At 45.2% G+C, this 15,367-nt stretch overlaps 1 protein-coding gene across 1 annotated transcript; it reads left to right on the top strand.

The window, feature by feature from the left end:
- The first annotated feature begins 11,357 nt into the window (after positions 1-11,357).
- On the top strand, positions 11,358-13,712 carry LOC115180799 (regulator of G-protein signaling 9-binding protein-like). Its single transcript, XM_029742941.1, has one exon. It carries the CDS (start codon positions 12,255-12,257, stop codon positions 12,993-12,995), a length of 741 nt encoding a protein of 246 aa, XP_029598801.1. The 5' UTR covers positions 11,358-12,254; the 3' UTR covers positions 12,996-13,712.
- The last annotated feature ends 1,655 nt before the right edge of the window (positions 13,713-15,367 follow it).

The raw sequence follows: 15,367 nt of genomic DNA, 5'->3' as shown, positions 1-15,367 counted from the left end.
CAGACCATTCCATAAAAATGGAGCTCTATAGGAGAAAGCCCTACCTCCAGCCGTTTGCTTAGAAATTCTAGGGACAATTAGGAGGCCTGCGTCTTGTGACCGTAGCGTACGTGTAGGTATGTACGGCAGGACCAAATCGGAAAGATAGGTAGGAGCAAGCCCATGTAATGCTTTGTAGGTTAGCAGTAAAACCTTGAAATCAGCCCTTGCCTTAACAGGAAGCCAGTGTAGGGAAGCTAGCACTGGAGTAATATGATCACATTTTTTGGTTCTAGTCAGGATTCTAGCAGCCGTATTTAGCACTAACTGAAGTTTGTTTAGTGCTTTATCCGGGTAGCCGGAAAGTAGAGCATTGCAGTAGTCGAGCCTAGAAGTAACAAAAGCATGGATTAATTTTTCTGCGTCATTTTTGGACAGAAAGTTTCTGATTTTTGCAATGTTACGTAGATGGAAAAAAGCTGTCCTTGAAGCAGTCTTGATATGTTCTTCAAAGAGAGATCAGGGTCCAGAGTAACGCCGAGGTCCTTCACAGTTTTATTTGAGACGACTGTACAACCATCCAGATTAATTGTCAGATTCAACAGAAGATCTCTTTGTTTCTTGGGACCTAGGACAAGCATCTCTGTTTTGTCCGAGTTTAAAAGTAGAAAATTTGCAGCCATCCACTTCCTTATGTCTGAAACACAGGCTTCTAGCGAGAGCAATTTTGGGGCTTCACCATGTTTCATTGAAATGTACAGCTGTGTGTCGTCCGCATAGCAGTGAAATTTAACATTATGTTTTCGAATGACATCCCCAAGAGGTAAAATATATAGTGAAAACAATAGTGGTCCTAGAACGGAACCTTGAGGAACACCGAAATTTACAATTGATTTGTCAGAGGACGAACCATTCACAGAGACAAACTGATATCTTTCCGACAGATAAGATCTAAACCAGGCCAGAACTTGTCCATGTAGACCAATTTGGGTTTCCAATCTCTCCAAAAGAATGTGGTGATCGATGGTATCAAAAGCGGCACTAAGATCTAGGAGCATGAGGACAGATGCAGAGCCTCGGTCTGACGTCATTAAAAGGTCATTTACCACCTTCACAAGTGCAGTCTCAGTGCTATGATGGGGTCTAAAACCAGACTGAAGCGTTTCGTATACATTGTTTGTCTTCAGGAAGGCAGTGAGTTGCTGCGCAACAACTTTTTCTAAAATTTTTGAGAGGAATGGAAGATTCGATATAGGCCGATAGTTTTTTATAATTTCTGGGTCAAGATTCGGCTTTTTCAAGAGAGGCTTTATTACTGCCACTTTTAGTGAGCTTGGTACACATCCGGTGGATAGAGAGCCGTTTATTATGTTCAACATAGGAGGGCCAAGCACAGGAAGCAGCTCTTTCAGTAGTTTAGTTGGAATAGGGTCCAGTATGCAGCTTGAAGGTTTGGAGGCCATGATTATTTTCATCATTGTGTCAAGAGATATAGTACTAAAACACTTTAGTATCTCCCTTGAGCCAAGGTCCTGGCAGAGTTGTGCAGACTCTGGACAATGAAGCCCTGGAGGAATACCCAGATTTAAAGAGGAGTCCGTAATTTGCTTTCTAATGATCATGATCTTTTCCTCAAAAAAGTTCATAAATTTATTACTGCTGAAGTGAAAGCCATCCTCCATTTGCGAATGCTGCTTTTTAGTTAGCTTTGCGACAGTGTCAAAAGAAATTTCGGATTGTTCTTATTTTCCTCAATTAAGTTGGAAAAATAGGATGATCGTGCAGCAGTGAGGGCTCTTCGATACTGCACGGTACTGTCTTTCCAAGCTAGTCGGAAGACTTCCAGTTTAGTGTGGCGCCATTTCCGTTCCAATTTTCTGGAAGCTTGCTTCAGAGCTCGTGTATTTTCTGTATACCAGGGAGCTAGTTTCTTATGACAGATGTTTTTAATTTTTAGGGGTGCAACTGCATCTAGGGTATTGCGCAAGGTTGAATTGAGTTCCTCGGTTAGGTGGTTAACTGATTCTTGTCCTCTGACGTCCTTGGGTAGGCAGAGGGAGTCTGGAAGGGCATCAAGGAATCTTTGGGTTGTCTGAGAATTTATAGCACGACTTTTAATCTTCCTTGGTTGGGGTCTGAGCAGATTATTTGTTGCAATTGTAAACGCAATAAAATGGTGGTCCGATAATCCAGGATTATGAGGAAAAACATTAAGATCCACAACATTTATTCCATGGGACAAAACTAGGTCCAGAGTATGACTGTGGCAGTGAGTAGGTCCAGAGACATGTTGGACAAAACCCACTGAGTCGATGATGGCTCCGAAAGCCTTTTGGAGTGGGTCTGTGGACTTTTCCATGTGAATGTTAAAGTCACCAAAAATTAGAATATTATCTGCTATGACTACAAGATCCGATAGGAATTCAGGGAACTCAGTAAGGAACACTGCATATGGCCCAGGAGGCCTGTAAACAGTAGCTATAAAAAGTGATTGAGTAGGCTGCATAGATTTCATGACTAGAAGCTCAAAAGACGAAAACGTCATTGTTTTTTTTTTTGTAAATTGAAATTTGCTATCGTAAATGTTAGCAACACCTCCGCCTTTGCCGGATGCACGGGGGGTTTGGTCACTAGTGTAACCAGGGGGTGAGGCCTCATTTAACACAGTAAATTCATCAGGCTTAAGCCATGTTTCAGTCAGGCCAATCACATCAAGATTATGATCAGTGATTAGTTCATTGACTATAACTGCCTTGGAAGTGAGGGATCTAACATTAAGTAACCCAATTTTGAGATGTGAAGTATCACAATCTCTTTCAATAATGGCAGGAATGGAGGAGGTCTTTATACTAGTAAGATTACTGAAGCGAACACCGCCATTTTTAATTTTGCCCAACCAAGATCGAGGCACAGACACGGTCTCAATGGAGAAAGCTGAGCTGACTACGCTAACTGTGCTAGTGGCAGACTCCACTAAGCTGGCAGGCTGGCTAACAGCCTGTTGCCTGGCCTGCACCCTATTTCATTGTGGAGCTAGAGGAGTTAGAGCCCTGTCTATGTTCGTAGATAAGATGAGAGCACCCCTCCAGCTAGGATGGAGTCCGTCACTCCTCAGCAGGCCAGGCTTGGTCCTGTTTGTGGGTGAATCCCAGAAAGAGGGCCAGTTATCTACAAATTCTATCTTTTGGGAGGGGCAGAAAACAGTTTTCATCCAGCGATTGAGTTGTGAGACTCTGCTGTAGAGCTCATCACTCCCCCTAACTGGGAGGGGGCCAGAGACAATTACTCGATGCCGACACATCTTTCTAGCTGATTTACACGCTGAAGCTATATTGCGCTTGGTGACCTCTGACTGTTTCATCCTAACATCGTTGGTGCCGACGTGGATAACAATATCTCTATACTCTCTACACTCGCCAGTTTTAGCTTTAGCCAGCACCGTCTTTAGATTAGCCTTAACGTCGGTAGCCCTGCCCCCTGGTAAACAGTGTATGATCGCTGGATGATTAGTTTTAAGTCTAATACTGCGGGTAATGGAGTCGCCAATGACTAGGGTTTTCAATTTGTCAGAGCTAATGGTGGGAGCCGTCGGCGTCTCAGACCCCACAACGGGAGGAGCAGAGACCAGAGAAGTCTCGGCCTCCGACTCCGACTCGCTTAACGGGGAGAACCGGTTGAAAGTTTCTGTCGGCTGAATAAGCGACACCGGTTGAGCATTCCTACAGCGTTTCCCTCCAGAAGCCATGAGAAAGATGTCCGGCTGCGGGGACCGTGCGAGGGGGTTTATACTAACGTTACTATCTGTACTTACTGGTGGCACAGACGCTGTTTCATCCTTTCCTACACTGAAATGACCCTTGCCTAACGATTGCGTCTGAAGCTGGGCTTGCAGCACAGCTATCCTTGCCGTAAGGCGATCGTTCTCCTGTATATTATGAGTACAACGACTGCAATTAGAAGGCATCATGTTAATGTTACTTAGCTTCGGCTGTTTGAAGTCCTGACGAACCATGTCCAGATAAAACCTCCGGGGTAGGAAAGTTGAATGAAAAAAAAGTTGAGTGAGGGAAAAAGTAAAAATATACGGTAATGAAAAAGTAAAAACCGTCAGGTAGCAAAGTAAAAACGGCAACAAAAACGCACAACAGCGTAAACAAGTCTGCAAGTTGTGACCGGAAACAGGAAACAGGGAAAAGATTCTCTAGGAGTTTTATTGGAAGATATTCTCTAGGTGTTTTATTGGAAGATATTTTCTAGGTGTTGTATTGGAAAATATTCTCTAGGTGTTGTATTGGAAAAGATTCTCTAGGTGTTGTATTGGAAAAGATTCTCTAGGTGTTGTATTAGAAAATATTCTCTATTGGAAAAGATTCTCTAGGTGTTTTATTGGAAGATATTCTCTAGGTGTTGCATTGGAAGATATTCTCTAGGTGTTGTATTGGAAAAGATTCTCTAGGTGTTGTATTGGAAGATATTCTCTAGGTGTTGTATTGGAAAAGATTCTCTAGGTGTTGTATTGGAAAAGATTCTCTAGGAGTTTTATTGGAAGATATTCTCTAGGTGTTTTATTGGAAGATATTTTCTAGGTGTTGTATTGGAAAATATTCTCTAGGTGTTGTATTGGAAAAGATTCTCTAGGTGTTGTATTGGAAAAGATTCTCTAGGTGTTGTATTAGAAAATATTCTCTATTGGAAAAGATTCTCTAGGTGTTTTATTGGAAGATATTCTCTAGGTGTTGTATTGGAAAAGATTCTCTAGGTGTTGTATTGGAAGATATTCTCTTGGTGTTGTATTAGAAGATATTCTCTAGGTGTTGTATTGGAAGATATTCTCTAGGTGTTGTATTGGAAAAGATTCTCTAGGTGTTGTATTGGAAAAGATTCTCTAGGTGTTGTATTGGAAGATATTCTCTTGGTGTTGTATTGGAAGATATTTTCTAGGTGTTGTATTGGAAAATATTCTCTAGGTGTTGTATTAGAAGATATTCTCTTGGTGTTGTATTGGAAAAGATTCTCTAGGTGTTGTACTGGAAAATATTCTCTATTGGAAAAGATTCTCTAGGTGTTTTATTGGAAGATATTCTCTAGGTGTTTTATTGGAAGATATTCTCTAGGTGTTGTATTGGAAGATATTCTCTAGGTGTTGTATTGGAAAAGATTCTCTAGGTGTTTTATTGGAAGATATTCTCTAGGTGTTGTATTGGAAAAGATTCTCTAGGTGTTGTATTGGAAAAGATTCTCTAGGTGTTGTATTGGAAAAGATTCTCTAGGTGTTGTATTGGAAGATATTCTCTTGGTGTTGTATTGGAAGATATTCTCTTGGTGTTGTATTGGAAAAGGCAAAGTATCAAGTGGCACCCTATTCCCTAGATTCATGGGCTGCACCTCCGTCATTCGGTCGTGTCGTTGACATTGTTATCAACATTCCACATATACTGCAGCATTTTGATGTCTGATTGGTTAATGCTCAATCTTTCTGTTAATGACTGTTTCGTCAAAATTACAATATAGTGGATTGGACATACGATGACATTGCTAAAGTAGACAAATAATTAGTAGAAACCAACTTTACCGTCTTTATGACGTAGTCAAGTTTACTTTAGAGAGATGGCAATGTTGCCACGAGCTAGCAAAATGTGTCAGAAATAGCTAGCAATGCTAACGTTAGCTTGCTAAAATGTTGTTTCCTCCCCCCCAATCTTAGCTAGCTAGTTATACTGCATCTAAAGTACATCTGCAGCTAAAGTCACATGACAAAAGCTTGTCCTACTAATTATTTGCTACCTTTTGAAATGTCATCGTGTTTCCAAGCCACGCGAATGCACTTTAAAGGAAAACCTCCATCAGTACCTATTGAGACCTCATGAAGTAGAATGCTCAGCTGGGCATTAGTCCTTAAAATGAACCTTCAAAACAATACTGTGACGAAACTACTTTTGACCTGATCCCAGGGCTAAAGTAAGTGCACTAGATAAGGAATAGGGTACCATTTGTGACTGAACATGGGATAGACACATGGCCAATCACAAAGCTGGTGTTAAGCTTCCCCTGAAATAGCCAGGCTTCCACTGGGCACCGAGGCCCAGGTTGACATGTATCTGTTGTTAACACCTCCTAGTGTTCATGTTGCTTTTTATTCCTTCTGTTCCACTCAACTGTTCCTGATCTGCTCTGTCCGCAACGACAAGGTACTGCTGTAGTATTGACAAGGTACTGCTGTAGTATCGACAAGGTACTGCTATAGTATCGACAAGGTACTGCTGTAGTATTGACAAGGTACTGCTGTAGTATTGACAAGGTACTGCTGTAGTATTGACAAGGTACTGCTGTAGTATTGACAAGGTACTGCTGTAGTATTGGCTGCCCTGTGTCTGACCTGCTCTGTCCACACGACAAGGTATTGACAAGGTACTGCTGTAGTATTGACAAGGTACTGCTATAGTATTGACAAGGTACTGCTGTAGTATTGACAAGGGTTACCAACCACCCTTGTTTCCCCCCCCCCAAGGAGGTTGAGGTTGCGGTTCCCTCTGTCCAGGACCATCTGCGCCATTGTCACCGTACCTGGAGGAAGGCCCAAGCTGCCCTTCTTCGTCCCTCCGACAGGACCCAGTCCTAAGCCAAACTTAGGACTGGTATGGCTCTCATCGAAGGACCTGCCATTGAAGGTGGCATCGAAGAAATCTCCCCCCCCCGATTCATTGGTCCCTTTGAAATTGACCATGTCATTAACCCCTCTGCGGTGCGCCTGAAACTCCCAGCCTCTCTCAGGATCCATCCTACCTTCCACGTATCTCTAATTAAACCTGTCTGCTCCCGTCCCGTCTCCTCCTGCGGCAGCTCCTCCACCCCATCGTCTCATCGATGACCATTCTGCTTCTGGACGTGCGCCGTCGGGGTCGTGGCTGGCAGTACCTGGTGGACTGGGAGGGATACGGACCTGAGGAGCGCTGCTGGGTGGCCCGCTGTCACATTATGGACCCCTCTCTCTTACGGGATTTCTATACCTCACACCCAGATAAGCCTGGTCGGGCCCCAGGTGGAGCCTGTAGAGGGGGGGTACTGTCACATCTGCTCCAGCAACGCCCTCTACTGCTCATCCTGCGTCTCCTTGACCTGCCGCCACTCCCCCAGTACTCTCTCCCTCTTCCTCTCCCTCCCTCTCTCTCTGTGTGTGTGATTGTGTGGGCAGAGACAGGTGTGCTGGAGTCAGAGCAGAACCTCACCAGCTGCAACCTGTTCCATAATCAAGACCTCTACAAATACTCAGTCCTTCCACTTCCACACTGCCTGGACCGAAATCTCTGCTCAGTCAGTCTACGTTTCCAGCCGTTTGTTACTATTCAGATCCTGTTGTGCCTGTTTCCTTGCCTGACGCCGTTTTCCTCTCCGCTACAGTTCCGCCCGCTCTGACTCTGGTCCCTATCTCCAGTCCCACGTCTCGTCATCCTGCTACTCTGCCCTGGATTCCCCACTCTACTACTCCCTTGGATTCCCCTCCGGACCTGCTTACCCTGTGCTAACCCCTCTCGCTCCAGCCTCAGCCTCCACACCTGGTTTCCTGCAACCCCCCCCCCCCCCGAGCTTCCCCTGGCCTGCACTCCATCTTCCCCCCTGTGTTTCAATAAATTGCTTGGTTACTTCCTCCCAGTCTCCTCGTTTGAGTCTGCTCTTGGGTTCCCCTGTTCCACTCCGCGTAACAAGGTCATCGGGAAGTCCAGGTCTTCCAGATGTTGTGATGAAAGAGCCAGGTCATCAGGAAGTCCAGGTCTTCCAGATGTTGTGATGAAAGAGTCAGGTCATCGGAAAGTCCAGGTCTTCCAGATGTTGCGATGAAAGAGCCAGGTCATCGGGAAGTCCAGGTCTTCCAGATGTTGTGATGAAAGAGCCAGGTCATCGGGAAGTCCAGGTCTTCCAGATGTTCTGATGAAAGAGCCAGGTCATTGGGAAGTCCAGGTCTTACAGATGTTGTGATGAAAGAGCCAGGTCATCGGGAAGTCCAGGTCTTCCAGATGTTGTGATGAAAGAGCCAGGTCATCAGGAAGTCCAGGTCTTCCAGATGTTGTGATGAAAGAGCCAGGTCATCAGGAAGTCCAGGTCTTCCAGATGTTGTGATGAAAGAGCCAGGTCATCAGGAAGTCCAGGTCTTCCAGATGTTGTGATGAAAGAGCCAGGTCATCAGGAAGTCCAGGTCTTCCAGATGTTCTGATGAAAGAGCCAGGTCATCAGGAAGTCCAGGTCTTCTAGAGGAGAAGATCCATCGTATCCCTCTTGCCTGATCTTCTGTTGTTCGTCACATGACCCAGTCTCCATGGTATTCCTCTTGCCTGATTTTCTGTTGTTCGTCACATGACCCAGTCTCCATGGTATCCCTCTTGCCTGATCTTCTGTTGTTCATCACATGACCCAGTCTAATATCAGGTTGGAGAGTAAGGCTGACGTCACACAACCTTTACGAACTCCAGACTTCACAGCAAAGCTCATGTCGCTCGTTCCCACGGTGCGTGAACAGTCGCTGTAGTAATACTGTTTTATGATGTTTTAACAACATGGGTGGGGATTAATAAGATCTTCCATAGGCTTTCATGCTGAATGCCGTCCAAGGCCTTCTGGAAGTCAATAGAGTTGATGTAGAGTTTTCGTTGCCAACGACCTAATCCAGTATTGTCATGAATATTGATTATGGTGACCAATCTAATCCAGTGATTATCATGAATATTGACCATTAGACAATATTTGTTATATTTTACTGTCAAAATACAACTTTATAATTTCCAATAGAGATGAATTACATACATCTTATATCATTGGCTAATTAATTTGGGGCTCAACACCTCAGGAAGTGGAAACTAAAAAACCCATTAACAAGATAAAATATCTTGGTTGTAAAAATAGTTCTTATTGAACTGAATATTGAGAGTTGAGAAATACAAAATTCTACCTCCAGAAAGCTGAGACCCTCCTCTCTTCAACTGGGACAAAGGAACGAAGCCGGGGTTTTCCCACAATTGCATTTTGAAATGTTACTACGATCATAAACCCATATTTATCTCTCAAGTGCATCAGGGGGAAAGAGGAGACTGGCTCCTCTTCATCACAGCAGTAGGCTACAACGAGGCCATAGACAGAAGGGGCTGGGCAGACATTCTCATCACAGGAATCATGAGGATAATGCCCTTTACTGTACGACCAAATCATGGTTTTAAGCCTGCCCATAAAAAATAAAAAATAAATAAAAAATAGGATGTTTTGAGTGAGTTGCCAATTTAGATCCAGGACGTTGAGTGTCTAACTGATGACTTTGAATCAGCCTATTAGAAAACTGGCCCGGCCGTTGTCCACTAACTGTAGCTAACTGAGGAGAGATGCTCAACATGATTTCAGCAGTCAGGCTCCAAGTTATTCATACATTGTCAAAAAATAAAAAAAGAGATGATTATTTTCATCACCGTTAAGGACTTTGTGTGTTTCGAATGAAAATGCAAAAAAACACACAACCAATAATAGAAGTGCTCATATTAAAAGCCCTTTTCAGCAGGTGTTGTCTTATGCAAGATAAACAATGGCTGTATACCAAATGGTACCCTATTCACAATATAGTGCAATACTTTAGACCAGGCACCCAATAGAGCTCTGGTCAAAAGTAGTGTACTACATAGGGAATAGGGTGCATTTGAGACGCATTTAAAACAATAGGTTGAAGTGGCCTGCCAGACTCCTGTCCTCTGTGCTCCAGGCCATTAACAGTATAACACTGCTCCATCACTAGACTCCATACACTTCAATAATGCAGAAAGATAAAAGATACATCCTTCATTCAGACCAGTTAACCCTCCATCCTCCAGACAGATCAGTCAATCCTCCAGACAGATCAGTCAACCCTCCAGACAGATCAGTCAACCCTCCAGACAGATCAGTCAACCCTCCATCCTCCAGACGGACCAGTCGACCCTCCAGACAGATCAGTCAACCCTCCAGACAGATCAGTCAACCCTCCAGACAGACCAGTCAACCCTCCAGACAGACCAGTCAACCCTCCATCCTCCATGCAGACCAGTCGACCCTCCAGACAGATCAGTCAACCCTCCATCCTCCAGACAGATCAGTCAACCCTCCAGACAGATCAGTCAACCCTCCAGACAGATCAGTCAACCCTCCATCCTCCAGACAGACCAGTCAACCCTCCAGACAGATCAGTCAACCCTCCAGACAGATCAGTCAACTCTCCATCCTCCAGACAGACCAGTCAACCCTCCAGACAGATCAGTCAACCCTCCAGACAGACCAGATATGAGGCCTCTCACCTCCACACAGCAGAGATCACATCCATAACAGATACAGCCTGCGTCCATGTACTCCACTTATTCACATGCGCACTCTCACACACACTCTCTCTCACACACACACTCTCTCACACTCACACACTCTCTCACACTCACACACACACACACACACACACACACACACACACACACACACACACACACACACACACACACACACACACACACACACACACACACACACACACACACACACACACACACACACACACACACACTCTCTCGCTCACACTCACACTCTCTCACACACACATACACACACAGTCTCAAATGGCACCCTATTCCCTATATAGTGCACTACTTTAGACCAGAGCCCTATGGCACCCTATTCCCTATATAGTGCACTACTTTAGACCAGAGCCCTATGGCACCCTATTCCCTATATAGTGCACTACTTTAGACCAGAGCCCTATGGCACCCTATTCCCTATATAGTGCACTACTTTAGACCAGAGCCCTATGGCACCCTATTCCCTATATAGTGCACTACTTTAGACCAGAGCCCTATGGCACCCTATTCCCTATATAGTGCACTACTTTAGACCAGAGCCCTATGGCACCCTATTCCCTATATAGTGCACTACTTTAGACCAGAGCCCTATGGCACCCTATTCCCTATATAGTGCACTACTTTAGACCAGAGCCCTATGGTACCCTATTCCCTATATAGTGCACTACTTTAGACCAGAGCCCTATTGCACCCTATTCCCTATATAGTGCACTACTTTAGACCAGAGCCCTATGGCACCCTATTCCATATATAGTACACTACTTTAGACCAGAGGCCTATTAAAGTCTGTGAGCATCACTTTAATAAAGGCATCCACTAACACCACAAACAGCGGTCTAGGGCAGGGGGGGCTGTGCGTGTGTGTGAGAATAACTAACCAATCACAAAACGTATCCATTGGAGATGTTTCCTCCCTAACCAATCAGTGGATCTCTAGGCTTCTCTACTCTCTCCAACGTTACAGAACGCCTACCACTGAAAGCTACGGTCTTGTTATGCGTGCATGTGACCACACAGGGCGCTTACGGTATTTAAAACAGCACCGTCGACAGACACCGTGCTGAAGTGGACAGCTCCCGTTCAGATGAAGAAGAAGGAAAAAAATAAAAACCCACACGATACTTAAACAACCAACCAACCAACCAACCATCGACTTAGTCACAGTTTGATTTGGTTCGTCCAGCGATACGGGTCTGTCTCTCACGGTGAGCTGAGCTGAGCATTAACAGCGTTTGTTTTATATTTATATATATAATCATCACCATCCAGATGTGTATCTAAAGAAGACGGAGACGGTATTAAATGGACTTTTCGTTATTTATTTGTTGCGAGCTGACGCCGCAGGAGTTGGACATTGTGGAGTTGTTCTGATGTTTAATAGGAAACACCTGTAGCTGAATCTCCTATCTGTACATACACCAGTCTCTAAAGTATTTGGACTATTATTCCACACAGAAATGTTTTGATACACATCTATTTTCAGCAGGCAGGGAAGGGCTTTGCTCTCTCTCTCTCTCTCTCTCTCTCTGACGCCGTCGGCCATCTAATCTCCGATGCAAAAAGAGCGAAGGTAAAGCCATTTACTGGTCCGTTAATATCTAAGCTTTTCCTCTCGGATCTCTGCTGCTGCTGCTGCTGCTCGCAGACAGGAACATGGATAGAGAGGAATTCGTTGTGACAAGAGCTTTGACTGGATTTATATGGATGGTGTTTTCTTGTCCAAACTAAAATAATAATTATAAAAGACAGTTGAGTCGAGCTCAACAACCGACCACGGTGCGTCTGGCGGTTCGTGATCACCATCCCTTTTTTGTTGTTGTTGTTGCGCACCGCTTTTTTGATTTTTTTATTAATTGAATGCATTTTTAATGTAGCTGGGGGGAAGAGATCAGAGATAGGCTTATATTTTAAATTAAAACAATCATGGGGGGCACAGATGAGTGTAAAACTATGCTGGATGCTTTGAACAAAGTCACAGCGTGCTACAGGCACCTGGTCATCGCGTTGGGCAGCACATCGGATTCTCAGAACCTACGCGAGGAACTTAAAAAGACCCGGAAGAAAGCTCAGGAGCTCGCTGTGGCCAACCGGAATAAACTAACTGAGTTGCTCAAAGACAAGACCATCAGCAAGGACGACCGTGCTGAGTATGAGAGGCTATGGGTGTTGTTCACCAGCAGCATGGAGCTACTGGAAGTGGACATGAAGCGAAGCTTGGAGATAGGGCAGGAGTTTCCCCTCAAGGTGCCCACCAGACACCTCATCCAGACGGGTATGACCGGCAGCACCACCACGGTGGCCGCCAGGGCCATGTCTTGTCAGAACATGAAATACGACGCGGACAGCAACATCGACACTGCCGATTTGAAAGAGCTCCAAGCCGAGATCACCCAGGTGGGTCAGATGATGGAAGAGATGGAGATGAAAGTGCAGGTGGCACCGTGGGCCGTGGAGGCCAAGCAGGAAGCCGGCGCCGAGCTCAAATCCACCCTGAGCGTCGGGAATTCCTCCGTGGGTGTCATTTCCATCTGCGATGAGGAGCCCAAAGACGAGATAAACGATGGGGGTGACAATAACGGAATGGTCACGTGCGTCGCCGGGTTTATATTCGTTGCTGTTGTTGTGATCGCCGGGGTCCTTGGATACTTCGTCATCGGCGGATAGGATACTTAGTATTGAACGTTTTCAGCCAGCCTGGGAATACTTCAGAGATAAACAGCGGGGCTTAGCTCAGAGACAGATACAGCCCGGGATGGACACTAGGCAGGTTATGTGCCCGGAGAAACGGCTCTAATCGTTGACGAGAAAGAGACTAGCGCCCCTGAGACATTGAGGAGTTGTCCAGGTGCTGAAAACTGGTACGCCAAAATGGCACCGATTCCCCTTATCGTCCTCTACTTTAGACCAGAGTCACTGCAAGGTTTTATTCCCCTTATCGTCCTCTACTTTAGACCAGAGTCACAAGGTTTTATTCCCCTTATCGTCCTCTACTTTAGACCAGAGTCACAAGGTTTTATTCCCCTTATCGTCCTCTACTTTAGACCAGAGTCACTGCAAGGTTTTATTCCCCTTATAGTCCTCTACTTTAGACCAGAGCCACAAGGTTTTATTCCCCTTATTGTCCTCTACTTTAGACCAGAGCCACTGTAAGGGGGTTATTCCCCTTATAGTCCTCTACTTTAGACCAGAGCCACTGCAAGGGGGTTATTCCCCTTATTGTCCTCTACTTTAGACCAGAGCCACTGTAACATTTTATCTCAGCCTCACAATAATAATAATAATAATAATAAACAATAATAATTTATTCAGCTTCTATAGTGCTTTTCATTACAAAAAAATAGGGAATAGTGTGCCATAGGGCTCTGGTCTAAAGTAGTGCACTATATATGGAATAGGGTTCCATAGGGCTCTGGTCTAAAGTAGTGCACTATATAGGGAATAGGGTGCCATAGGGCTCTGGTCTAAAGTAGTGCACTATATAGGGAATAGGGTGCCATAGGGCTCTGGTCTAAAGTAGTGCACTATATAGGGAATAGGGTTCTATAGGGCCCTGGTCTAAAGTAGTGCACTATATAGGGAATAGGGTTCCATAGGGCTCTGGTCTAAAGTAGTGCACTATATAGGGAATAGGGTTCCATAGGGCTCTGGTCTAAAGTAGTGCACTATATATATATAGGGAATAGGGTGCCATAGGGCTCTGGTCTAAAGTAGTGTACTATATATAGGGAATAGGGTGCCATTTGGGATGCAATCCTATGGGACACATCCATGTAAGGAGTTCCTCGGCCTCTTAGAGCCTTTCTGAATGTATTCAGCGTCTTTATGAGAAATTGCACTAGATATATTTTTAGAATTATGAGATGTTAGGTTTGGAAAGGGAGGCAGAGAGTGTTTGGCTCCACACGATCGCAGAGGCAGGTCTAAATATTATCCTACACAGAGACATGTCCATTAGCAGGGTCTAGGCTAGGGAGAGGACATGTGTGTCCATTAGTCGGGTCTAGGCTAGGGAGAGGACATGTGTGTCCATTAGCAGGGTCTAGGCTAGGGAGAGGACATGTGTGTCCATTAGTCGGGTCTAGGCTAGGGAGAGGACATGTGTGTCCATTAGCAGGGTCTAGGCTAGGGAGAGGACATGTATGTCCATTAGCAGGGTCTAGGCTAGGGAGAGGACATGTGTGTCCATTAGTCGGGTCTAGGCTAGGGAGAGGACATGTATGTCCATTAGCAGGGTCTAGGCTAGGGAGAGGACATGTGTGTCCATTAGTCGGGTCTAGGCTAGGGAGAGGACATGTATGTCCATTAGTCGCGTCTAGGCTAGTGAGAGGACATGTGTGTCCATTAGTCGCGTCTAGGCTAGGGAGAGGACATGTGTGTCCATTAGCAGGGTCTAGGCTAGGGAGAGGACATGTATGTCCATTAGTCGGGTCTAGGCTAGTGAGAGGACATGTGTGTCCATTAGCAGGGTCTAGGCTAGGGAGAGGACATGTATGTCCATTAGTCGCGTCTAGGCTAGTGAGAGGACATGTGTGTCCATTAGCAGGGTCTAGGCTAGGGAGAGGACATGTGTGTCCATTAGCAGGGTCTAGGCTAGGGAGAGGACATGTATGTCCATTAGTCGGGTCTAGGCTAGGGAGAGGACATGTGTGTCCATTAGTCGGGTCTAGGCTAGGGAGAGGACATGTATGTCCATTAGTCGGGTCTAGGCTAGGGAGAGGACATGTGTGTTCATGACGTGAAAGAGGACACGTCTAATGGTTGAACTCTGTTGCTGTTGGAATTTCACATCTATCTATTTTTCAATGTCAGTTTCATGTTCGTTTTTATCCATCCATCCCTCCATCTATCCATCATCCCTCTATCCATCCATCATCCCCCCATCCATCATCCCTCCATCCATCTATCCATCATCCCTCCCTCATCCCTCCATCCATCCCCCATCCATCCATCTATCCATCATCCCCCCATCCATCCCTCCGTCCATCCCTCCATCCATCCCTCCATCATCTATCCATTTTCCCTCCACCCATTCATCC

The sequence above is a fragment of the Salmo trutta genome, unplaced genomic scaffold (assembly GCF_901001165.1).
Source record: "Salmo trutta unplaced genomic scaffold, fSalTru1.1, whole genome shotgun sequence".
Classification (NCBI taxonomy): Eukaryota; Metazoa; Chordata; class Actinopteri; order Salmoniformes; family Salmonidae; genus Salmo; species Salmo trutta.
Note: the sequence above shows the minus strand (reverse complement) of the source record. Positions and strands in the feature narration are given on the sequence as shown.

Coding starts and splice junctions, on each gene's coding strand:
- LOC115180799 (XM_029742941.1), top strand. CDS start 12,255: ATGGGGGGCACAGATGAGTGTAAAACTATGCTGGATGCTTTGAACAAA.